This window comes from Erinaceus europaeus, chromosome 22 (genome assembly GCF_950295315.1).
Source record: "Erinaceus europaeus chromosome 22, mEriEur2.1, whole genome shotgun sequence".
NCBI lineage: Eukaryota > Metazoa > Chordata > Mammalia > Eulipotyphla > Erinaceidae > Erinaceus > Erinaceus europaeus.
The window spans coordinates 1,897,531-1,909,315 of record NC_080183.1 but is presented as its reverse complement, the minus strand read 5'-3'; the positions used below and the strand labels follow the sequence as shown (position 1 = coordinate 1,909,315).

General features: G+C 56.1%; 1 protein-coding gene across 1 annotated transcript; it reads right to left on the bottom strand.

Moving 5' to 3' along the window:
• Window positions 1-2,553: 2,553 nt before the first annotated feature.
• LOC103118892 (alpha-1-antitrypsin-like) lies at window positions 2,554-9,447 on the bottom strand. Its single transcript, XM_060180993.1, has 5 exons — window positions 9,290-9,447; window positions 6,007-6,647; window positions 4,777-5,047; window positions 3,203-3,350; window positions 2,554-2,826 (listed from the first exon to the last, which is right to left on the bottom strand). The coding sequence occupies exons 2-5, from the start codon at window positions 6,641-6,643 to the stop codon at window positions 2,635-2,637; spliced, it is 1,248 nt and encodes a 415-aa protein (XP_060036976.1). The 5' UTR covers window positions 6,644-6,647; window positions 9,290-9,447; the 3' UTR covers window positions 2,554-2,634.
• Between the last annotated feature and the right edge of the window lie 2,338 nt (window positions 9,448-11,785).

Here is an 11,785-nt window from a genome sequence, read left to right as displayed (position 1 = left end):
TGTCTATCTATCTATCTATCTATCTATCTATCTATCTATCTATCTATCATCTGTCTCTATCATCTCTTTATTTTGCAGAGCCAGGCCTCACTCAGGGGCTGAGGATTTCATCACTCTAGGTCGCTGTTTTCTTCTAGCGTTTGCCCTTCTTCCGTAGCCAGTCAACAGCGTCAGGTTGAGCCTGATGTAAAGTTTCGAGACCTCCTTTGAATCTGGAGAGGTGGCAGTCGTTGACTATGTGGGTCATAGTCTGTCTGGAGCCACAGGGGCAGTTCGGGTAAATGACATCCAATTAAAATCACTTGTTATGGCAAAAAATAAGGAGCTGAAGCAAGGCATTTAGTCTGCAAAAGGGCGTGCTGCCAACAGTGGCCGTCAGGCATCAGTGTCCCCCTTCCCTTTCTCCTTTCTTTATACCTGATGCAGAGCTGTCTTCTCCACCCCTGGGCTGGGCTTCAGAGCTCACAGTCTCCCCATTGTCTACATAAGGAAGGAGGAAGTGAGTCAGGGAGATCAGCAAGCACTGCAAGGAACTGTGATCTGACCTAAAGAATACAAAACTACTGGCCACAGGTGGTCAGAGATAACAATTTATAAAAAGAACTTTTGTACTCAACATTCATGTTCCTTTGAAGAGAAGGCCTAACATCTCTCACAAGAGCTCTGGCCATGTCAGTCCCTAGTCGGACTTTCTCCCTGCGTGCTGCTGAGTGTTTGAATGTTCTGTCATTGCAGGTGCCCTAATAGTCCAGGTGTGAGCCAAAGCTCGGTGCCGCTTACGTTCCCCCCTCAGTGAGCACAGAGCCCTTCGTTGCTCAGAGGGAGGTCTGCTGGCCCCTGGCCTTCTGCACCCACTATCTCTTGTCCAAATCTAAATTTGCGCACTTATGTTGGCCCTACCTGCAGAGAGAGTGCTTCCCGACTAGCTGAGTACCCGGATGCAAGCATCAGGCCTGTGTTAAGCAGTGGAGCAGTGAAGGACTGCTTGACCTGGGCCCCACACCCATCCTGGGACAGGAAGAGAGAGGCACGGAGATGAGGGGACAAGGTACAAGTTGTCATGCTCCAGCCGGGGCCAGCTTGGTGATGCTTCCTGTCACTTAGGGTGGGGGCCTGGTGGGGCAGTTGAGGGGCTGGTCACAGAGGCAACCACTATCTTCCCTGGGACCTGGAAGAGGAGAGAGCACTGAGGTCTTTTTGTAAGACCAAAAACCTCCATGATGATTATTAGCTTAGCAGTGGTTTGCAAAATTATTAGATTTCAGGGGCATGATTTCACATTTACAGGTGTGTGTGTGTGTGCGCATGTGCATGTGTGTATGTGCATGTGGGTGTGCATGTGTGTGCATGCCTATGTGCATGTGTGTGCATGCCTATGTGCATGTGTGTGCGTGTGCGTGTGTGTGTGAGAGAGCAAGACAGAGAGATCCTGGGCACTTCCCACCCAAGTCTTTGTACCCACCCCTTCCTGTCACCAGTGGAAGTCTCACAATTTAAGACAGTTTGGATATTAATATGACTTTCTTTTTTAATTGTCGCCAGGGTTATTGTTGGGAATTGATGCCTTTTAGGCAAATCTACTGCTCCTGAAGGCTCTTCCTTCACTTTTAAAATAATTTTTTATACTTTTTTTTTTTGCCTCCAGGCTTATGGCTGGGGCTCGGTTCCGCACTACGAATCCACTGCTCCTGGAGGCCATTTTTTCTCTTTTGCTTATCTTGTTGTTATTATTGTTGTTGTTGTTGTTGCTGTCATTGTTAGGTAGGACAGAGAGAAATGGAGAGAGGAGGGGAAGACAGAGAGAGGGAGAGAAAGACAGACGCCTGCAGACCTGCTTCACTGCTTGTGAAGCGACTCCCCTGCAGGTGGGGAGCCAGGAGCTCAAACCCGGATCTTTACGGTCCTTGCGCTTCGCGCCACGTGCGCTTAACCCTCTGTGCTACCGCCCAACCCCCCCCCCCTTCCTTCTTTACATTGCCACCAGAGTTATCGCCAGCACTATGGAGTCACCACTCCTGGTGGCCATTTTTTTCTCTTTCTTTTCCTTTTCTTTCTCTTCTCTTCTTTTCCTTTCTTGTCTTGTCTTTTCTTTGATAGAACATAGAAAAGTTGAGAGGGGAAGGGAGATAGAAATGGAGAAAGAAAGAGAGACACCTGCAGCCCGGCTTCACCGTTGGGGAAACTCTGGGTCCTTGTGTGTGCCGACGTGGGCACCTCCGCCCGACCCCAGTCAAGGTTGCTGCAGCAGAATGGGCGGGTGGCAGGGCTGAAACAGAAAAAGTCTCTCTGGGGCAGGGTAGATAGCCTCTTCTGCAAAGAGGCTCTCGTGCCTGAGGCTCCGAAGTCCCAGGTTCAGTGCCCTGCAGCACCATGAGCCAGAGCTGAGCAGGGCTCTGGGAAACAACTCCGTTTCTCTGTGGGTCTAGCATACCACAGGTGCTGCCTCCCCCCATACAAGGAAATAAACAAACTCTTTCTTTATTGACATCATGTGGACTCACACCCATCCAGGAAGTAAAGCGAGACTCAGAAACAAGAGGACAGACTCGCACGTCCACTCCAGCTCCTGCAAAGAGGGTCTTTCTTTAATGTCACTGAGGGAGGCAGAGAGGGAAGGGCTCACCCCACAGGAGGTTATGCTTGTGTGGGGTTCACCACCTTGCCCAGGAAGAGGATAATTTTGGTTTGATTGTCAAAGATGGCTATCAGGAAAGGTCTGTTGAAAAAGACATCTGGAGGCAAAGACATGGGCATGATCTCCAGAAACATGGCCCCCGCGGCTTCTGTGCCTGTCTCGTCCATGGTCAGCACCGCCTTGTGCACAGCCTGTGGGGACAGAGCACAGAGAGGGGCCTGTGGTGAGCAAGGGGGCTGCTGGGCCCCAGACCTGCACGGGGGTCCCGTGCAGAAGTTTCCAGAAAGGACTGACCGGGCCTCCCTCCCCGCCTGGCCAGGTCCTGCCCTCCCACAGGGGGCACTCAGGCTTGGTCTGGCCTGCAGCCCCTTCCTCTCTGCAGGCACCCGTTCTGGGTCAAGGCACTGCCTGCCGTCCTGGGGCGGCTCCTGTGACTCCATCAGCCTCAGGTCCTGGGGCGGGACATCCAGATGCCTTGTCCCCACATGGGTCCCTCTGTGTCCCTGTCTTCTCTTCAGCCCCTCTGACCACAAGAGCTTTTGGGGGGAGGGGGAGGGGCAGCCTCACCTGGGACACCTTCAGGGGTGCGTCCTCAGTGATGCCCGAGAGCTCGGCCCCGTTGCTGAAGACCCTGGTGATGCCCAGTTTGCCCAAGGTGACTTTCAGATTGTAGGTCCCAGAAATGGACGTTTTGGGCAAATACACATTTGCAGAACTGGAGCGACAGCAAGAAAAACAGGAGGGTTAAGGCACTGAACACGAACCCTGAGGGTGTGTGGCATCAAAGAAAAGGACTCTGGGAAAGGAGGGGCCCTGGCGCATGATGAAAGAGGACCCGCGTGTCAATAACTATACTGTCCACTATTAATACCTCATAGAAATTAGAAGTAAATTAGAAAAAAATGAAGTGCAAAAAAAAAAGAGAGAAGAGGGAAAGAGAAAGAGAAAAAGGAGAGGAAGAAAGAAGGAAAAAAGAGAGCAAGAAGGGGGCAGGTGGTGAGGCACCTTGTTAAGAGCACTTTACAGCGCACAAGGACCCAGGTCTGAGCCACCGGACGGTCCCCACCTGCAGGGGAAAAGCTTCACAAGTGGTGAAGCAAGTCTGTATCTATCTATCTATCTATCTATCTATCTAATCTATCTATCTATCTATCTATCTATCTATCTATCTATCTATCTGTCTGTCTGTCTGTCTGTCTGTCTGTCTGTCTGTCTGTCTGTCTATCTATCTATCTATCTATCTATCTGTCTATCTGTCTTTCTATCTATCTATATCTATCATCTAGCTATATACCTGTCTATCTATATCCCTCCTTTCAATTTCTCTCCATTTCTATTCAATAATAAATAAATAAAGATATTTAAAGAGAGGGAGAAAGAGAGAGAAATTGTCTGGTACCTGAGGCCAGGGGAAAGTTCAGTGGGCAGAGGTGAGGACGGGCATGTGTGAGAACCCGGGTTCGAGGCCTAGTTCCACAGACAGCAGGTCTGTGTTCTGCCTTCCCTCTGAGATAGTTCATAAGGGGAGGTGCAGAATAATTGCATCCACATGTGTGTTACTCAAATATGCAGTGATGACGCATTACAGAAATATATGAGCATATGTGGGAGCCGGGTAGTGGCACACCTGGTTGAACGCACATGTCACCATGCTTAAGGACCTGGGTTCAAGACCCGGCTCCCCACCTGCGGGGGGAGGGAAGCTTCATGTGCAGTGTCTCTCTGCCTCTCTCCCTCTCGCTCTTCCCCTCCTCTCTCATTTCTCTCTGTCCTTTCAAATAATAAAGAAGAGAAAAAACAGAACCACCAGGAACAGTGGATTTGTCATACAAACACTGAGCCCCAGAGATAACCCTGATGGCAAAAATATATATATATAAAACAGGGAATATATAAGCATATAAATGTACATGCATGTCCATGCAAGGCCTGGCTCCCCTGCACTGGGTGCTGGTGGCCGGGGGGGAGGGGGGTCACCCAGGTCTGGAGGGAGCCCCCGAGACTGGGTCTGGGAGTCCCCCAGGGGACTCCTGAGCTCACAGTGGACATGGCAGGGAGGGCAGGGCCACACACATACTGCGGCCACCTGGCCCAGTCCCCCCCATCCCGGATCCCCTGGTCAGTCTCGGGCTGGAAGTCACCTGGCCCCTCTCTTGTCCAGGAACTTGGCCAGGAGCTCTGGGCTGAGGGTGTCCTCCAGGTGCCTCATCTTGCCCTGGTCAGGCAGCAGGAACATGGCAGTGGCGTTGCCCAAGTATGGCATCTGCAGCACCCAGCCAGACAGCGTGTCACAGCGGTGTATCTGAAACATGCCCAGTCGGTTCATCATGGGGACCTTGACAGTGGTCTGCTCGTCCACGTGGAAGTCCTGCTCCGTGGTCAGCTCGGCACGGAAAGGCTTCTCCCATTTGCCTGGGGGGAGGAGGGAGAGGACATCAGAGGGGACAGGACACAGAGGAAAAGAGAGGACAGGGCACAGGGGTGACAAAGGGGACAGGACACAGAGGGGACAGGGGGACAGGACACAGGGGTAACAGAGGGGACAAGGCACAGAGGGGGACAGGGGGACATGACACAAGGGTGACAGAGGGGACAGGGCACAGAGGGGATGAGGGACAGGACACAGGGGTGACAAAGGGGACAGGGCACAGAGGGGACAGGGGGACATGACACAGGGGTGACAGAGGGGACAGGGCACAAAAAAAAAGAGGGGACAGGACACAGGGGCAAGGAGGGGACAGGGCACAGGGCTGACAGCAGCTGTGTACACCCCACGGTGGAGCTGGAGCTCTGAGACGCCTTGCAGGGAGGCCCAGGGCCTGACAGCGGTCTCCTTTGCCTCAGTGGACACGAGCAGGAAGTGGTTTGTGTCCCATGTGGCACTCTGCTCAGCTCCTGCCAAGAGCCCGGCCTGCTCCATCCTGCTCAGCGCAGTGAGGACGGCGACCCTGAGTACTACAGGTGCTGCAGAAGCAGCAGCCCCAGCGGGCAACACCCTCACCTTTGTCTCTTCTTTATTTTCTTTTATTTTTCATTTCTTTTTTATTACCATTATTATTATTTTTTAACCTTTTACCAGAACCCTGCTCATCCCTGGCTAATGGTGGTGCAGGGGATTGAACCTGGGACTTTGGAGCCTCAGGCATGAGAATCTATTTGTATAACGATTATGCGGTCTACCAACTCTTCTTTCTTTTTTATTATCTTACTCATTCTATTTTAATGAGAGGGAGAGATACAGAGAAAGAGACCTGAGCCCTGCTCATCCCTGGCTAATGGTGGTGCTGAGGACTGAACCTGGGACCTTGGAGCCTCAGGCAGGAGAGTCTGTTGTAGAACCACTGTGCTGTCTCCCTGGCCAACCCCCTCACCTCTGAAGAAGATGTAGTTCACCAGAGCCAACACCGAGTCTGCACTGAGTTCTTTGACCAAGTCGACAATCTTGCCCTGAGTGCCCTTCTCCACATAGTCGTTGATCTGCTTCTTGGCCTCAGTGAGGTTCTTGAAGTCGGTGGAGAAGGCTTCCGCGTGGTACAGGGTCTTGGCATCTTCCAGAAACTTCTCTGCCAGCTTGAGCCCCTGCTGGATGAAGAGGCCGCTGCCCGTGCTCAGCTGCAGCTGGCCGTCGGGCTGGTTGAGGCTGCGCAGAAGGTGCTGGAAGCCGCGGTGGATGTCGGCCTCTGCCCGCTCGGTCAGGTTGAAGTGCAGCCCCTCCAGGATCTCGGTGTGCGTGGTCCCCCGCGCCCCCAGGGCCAGCAGGGCGAAGGCGCTGGCGATGCTCACGGGCGAGAAGAAGATGTTGCTGCTGTTGGACTCTCGTGCCAGCTGGCGGTACAGGCCGAGGGTGAAGTCGGCCATGCTGGGGGTGATTTTCTGGGAGGCCGACAGCTCCTCGGGGGGCTCTGTGTCCTGCACCGCTGCCCCCTGTAGGTCCTCAGCCCAGAGGCTGGGGGCCAGGCAGCTCAGGCCCGCCAGCAGCAGGAGACCCCACGTGGTGGAGGACGGCATGGTCCTGCAGACAGAGGGACGCCAGAGCAGGTTTACCCCTCTCTGTGCCTCCCCTCACTGAGGGACCGCAGCTGAGCAGAGTTTAGAAGCACAGGCAGTAGGCTTCCTGGCATTGAGCCCATGGAATGAGTAGAGATCGCCCCTGCCCATCAGTGCCCAGTACTATCTCAGTCCTTGCTGGACTTCCAGCTCCAGCTGTGGCTGGGCAGACACCCTGCTCCGAGGGCCCAGCCAGAGTCAGTTGGGGACCCCCACTCCCCGGATCTGCTCCCGTGCAGGGGTGGAGAGAACGGGCTCCTGCCGGGTGTGAGCCTGAGCGCCCTCCCAGGCCTCCTCCCAGCACATGCCATCACCCCCAATGTGGGCACAGGTCTGGTTCTCCTGCCCCCTCACTGTAACACCCACCTGGAAGCACACCAGACTGAGCCCTAGAGCCTGAAGCCTGGGAGGCGCCCTTGGAGGTGGCCAAGGAGACAGGGACACACCCAAGGACCCAGCTTCAAACTAAAGACAGTAGGACGTATCTCTGGAGCCCAGGGCAGTGGGGGCATGTTTTGGGGGGAGGAGTAAGAATTAAAGGCACCTGCAGTCTAATGAGAATGTACAGAACGCCCCTATGGGAGCAGAGTCAGGTCAGATTCTCTCTCCTCACACCAGGGGCCGGGAACAGTACACAGGAACTGGGCTCATGCCCCCAGTCCCCACCTGCAGGGGAAGCTTCACAAGCGGTGAAGCCATGCTGCAGGTCTCTCTCCCCACCTCTGTCTCCCTTCTCCTTTCTCTCTCTATTTCTCTCTATCCAAAAGAAGGAAGGAAGGAAGGAGAGAGAGAGAGAGAGAAAAAGAGATATACATAACGTTAAAAATAAAGCTGTTGGGGCCAGGCAGTTGTACACCTGGTTAAACACACACATTACAGTGCACGAGGACCCAGGTTCAAGCCCCTGGTCCCCACCTGCAGGGGAGATGCTTCACCAGGTCTGCAGGAGTCTCCCTTTCTCTCTCCTCCTCTCTATCCCCCCCCCATCTCTCTCAATTTCTCTCTGTCCTATCAAATAACATAGCAAGTGGGTAGAAATGGTAGGCTAGAGCAGGGAAATTCGTAGTGCTGACACTGAGCCCAGGCATTGGCGGTAATAAAATAAACAAATAAACTGAAGTCAGAGTCCTAGAAGTAGGAACATGCCAGAGCGTCCTGGCCCAGTGAACAGAGGCAGCCTACTTGCTGTGCCCCTTGCACAGAGCACCTGCCCTCCCCGAAGGCCGCCCTCCTGGGACAGCCAGGCTGTAATTCCCCACAGGGGAAGCTCTGGTGCAACGGATGACGTGTGGAGGGAGGGCAGGAAGCCCACGGCCAGCTCCAGAGCTCAGCTACTGCTCCTGCCGGGGTCTGTCCCCACAGATACGGGGCTCTGGAGGCCTGGGTCATAGTGCATGTCCCACGTACAGAGAACAAGCTCAGCAAAATCAATCCTGCCTCTGCTCCAGGGATCAAGGCCAGCAGGGCAGGAGGAAGAGGCAAGGCTCTCTGTGTTTGCCGGGACAGGGGTTGAGCAACCTAGGTTACACAACATGGGCTCAGCAGCCGACTCCTCCCCTCCTGGCCTGAGAGCAGGGAGAGGCCTTGGCAGAGGCAGTGGGGGCAGGAGAGCGAGATCCTGGAAGGCCCTGGATGGCCTGTAACTGAGAGAGATCAGCGATTTACATAGTCCTAACTGTCCCCTCTGTAAAGCAGAGAAAACCACTCTCACATCTAAAAGGATGCATGAAGCTCAAAGGTCTGACTCGGTACTTGGCCAAGCACCGGCTCAGGACCCTAAGAACCGCCCTACCCCCTCTCCGGAGTTCCCTTCACCCACTGGACACCAGGGCAACCTAGGACCCCTGGACACGGGGAGACCCACACTGGGAGCTGCACACCCAGCCAGGCGTCTCTCTGCCCTGGCAGCGGCAGCCCAGGAAGCCAGCCCTGAGGCCGAGGGGGCGGCCATGCAGGGCAAACTGGGTGTCGCCTGTGGTCCTCTGACACCCCACTGGGCAGCAGGGCTCCATCTTCCCAGGATGGGCAGCTGTGGATTCCTGACGCGGTGTTTTCAGGCATCTGAGCTGTGGGCACCCAGCCCTCAGCACCCAGCACCCAGCACCCAGCACCCAGCACCCGCCCAGCCCCCTGCCTCCTCACACCCTGGGCAGAGCAGGTGCTGAGGCTCAGTGCTCCACCTCACAGCTCCCACAGGTGGCTCGCTCCAGCCGTGGATAGGCGGGGGCCCATGGAGACGCCCCCATTCAGGGCACTGAGACCCCCTCCCAGAGCAGCCTGAACCCAGTGAGGGGCCTCCGGCGGGCTGAGCATCTGGCTGGGTCCCCTGTGGGCCCCTCACAGGCCTCTCTGGGCCCTCAGGTCCTCGTGTGCCAGGCAGCAGAGAGAGACACGCCTCAGCGTGGGGAGTGCTCCTTCCTGGGGCCCAGAGCCAGCTGCCCAACCCAGGACACAGAGCTCAGTATATCCTGAGGGTCCTGGGATACCCTGGGCAGGACAAGGGTGGATGGAGAGGGGCAGACACAGGCGTCCAGGCCACAGCCAGTGCAGCCCAGCCCAGCCTCCCTGCATGGGGACAGAAGCTTCTCCCCTGGGAGCCATACTTACAGCTCACTGTCCCAGAGCACGGCTGGTGACCACGGCTGAGGAGACAGGGCCCCGGCCTCCACCGTATTTAAGCCTTGGGTGCAGGGGGCTGGAGAGGCTGCCGGTGGACTTTACCCAAGGTCACCAGTTATCAGGGCAGCAAACAGGGACTCTGGCCGCTGGCCGCTGGCCGGACACTCAACCTTGTGCCCACGCAAAGCCCCACGGATGGCACACATCCTCAGTGCCACGTCCCAAAGGGTGTCCCTGCACCCAGCTCACACAGTGGGTGTCCTGAGACCAAAGGGGTGGGGAGGGGGCTCAGGCTCTCTTGGGACAGTGCAGCCTCATGGGGGGAGTCTCTGTGGCAGCCTGGCAGGTGACAAGAGCTAGGATGCACTGAACTCGCCCGCAATGCCTGGGGCAGGGTGTGCTGTGCATCCATTTGGTCAGATGGGGAAACCAAGGAGCAGAGCAAAGTGGCTGCTTCTCCACAGTCACCATAGCCAGTCTGAGGGTGGAAAGCCCCCTGGACTTTCTGGAGGAGGAAGTAGACACCAAAGAGGCCTGCTCAGTTCCTTTGGACACATGGTAATGGGACACATGGGGGTGGAGGGAGGAGGGACGCCGGGGACCAGGGAGTAAATGTATGGGAACCTGAGTCTCCTCTCTGGCCTCGGCTTCCTGGGGGTCTGGAAGGACTGAGCCTCAGCTGGCTGCTCAGGGAAATACAGTGACCCGTGGAAAGGCCCAGCACACAGTAGGCTGTTTACTATGCTGTGTGCAGCCCGGGGCTCCGCTGGATTCTCAGGGCAGGAGGAGCCTCAGACATGCCAGCCTCAGGGCTGTGTGACCACCATGTCCCCAGAGCTGTGCTGGCATTGCTGGACATTCCCAGGGGAGCTCAGCTCAGCCCTGGGCCTCTAGCAGTTCTGTGGTTCTGAATTTGCTGGTTCCGGGGTGGACATGGTGGCATGGGGTTCAGGCCATTAGGGTTCTGCTTGTCTGGATTCTCGTAAAAATCCAAAGTGAAGTAGCCAGGGAGGTGGCCCAGAGGACAGAGCACAGAACAGACTTGGCCTGCATGCCCGAGTCTCAGGTTCGATTGCAGCACAACTTTGCAGGAGCGGTGCCCCGGCTTCTCTTTTACTCAGGAAACAAATCCTGGAACCATGCCTGAGCCATGAGGGCCCCATCCCACCCTGCAAAGCCCTCAGGCCTGCGTGGGGATGCATGTCTGTCCTGCTCTCCCCAGGGCCAGCCGTGGACTCTTCCAGGCCCCAGCCAGCAGGGTCTTCTGCTCTCTGTCTAGGAGCCTGCCCGTGCCTCAGTTTCCCTGTCTGTGAAAAGCGGTCCCTGAGAGTGGTGTCTGCCTGGGTCTTCTGTGAGGACTTCATGCAGCTGCTCCAGGGGCCTCTGAACCTGGCCTGTGTGCATAGTGGGTCCTTACGGCATGACTTTGGTCCGTCCGGGGGTCTTCCTCCTGTCTTTCTCGCTAGCCCCTTGCCCCTCCCTTGGCCCACAGGAGGCGGACCGTCAGTGGGCAGGTGCCCACCACCTGGGCTGAGCCCCAGATCCCAGCCTTTCAGCAGGTGCCCTGAAGCCTGGGGTTCAGGGGAAAGGCACCACCCTCTACCTTCAGCTCCAGCGCTGCCTCCAAGCACAGTGTCCCCCCTCTCCCTCCTCCTCCTCCTCGTCCTCCTGCTCTGGTAGGTTGGGGCCCCAGGCTTCGGGCTCCAGGCTGTGTACCAGGTAAGGGTTCAGCGTCCAGTCTCTCTCTGCCCAGAAGGCAGTGCAGGAGGGTGGGGCAGGGACAGGAAGTCATCTTACACAAGCCACCCACAGCCCATCATCCGGGTGGCTTCCCGGGCTGGCACGCTTACTGGCAACTGTGGCTCCTGCCCGTCCAGCACGCATGACTCAGAATCTCAGCACAGTGTTCCTGTGTGCTCAGAGCAGTCACAGCCCTGGCATCACACCTGAGGACAGGGCCTGGCTCTACCTCTGGGCCTCTGGGGACAACTCACCAGGGCAGGGGGGCTAGGAGATAGGGCAGGAGGGCCGTGGCACCAGGTCAGGTGCTGCGGGCAGCAGGACACACAGCACACTGGGGCAGGGGCAGGAGGGGTGACAGGCTGAGGGAGTGAGCCCCCATCAAGGAAGGGAGCAATTTTGGGGAGCACTGAAGGCTGGCCATTAAACAGGGGACACTGGAGGCCATGTAGTGGCACACCTGGTTGAGCACACATTATCATGTGCAAGGACCTGAGTTCGAGCCCCCATACCCACCTGTAAGGGGAAAGCTTTGCAGACAGTGAAGCTGTGGTGCAGGTGTCTGTCTGTCTCTCCCTCTCTGTCTCCCCCTCCCTCTTGATTTCTGGCCTTCTCTATCCAACAAATAAATAAATATAATTTTAAAAGATTTACTACAAGTAAAAAGAAAAAAAGACACAGGGAGGGATACCACAGTATGGGAGCTTCCTCTGCACCATGGCACTTGCCATGTGGAGTCCTGGC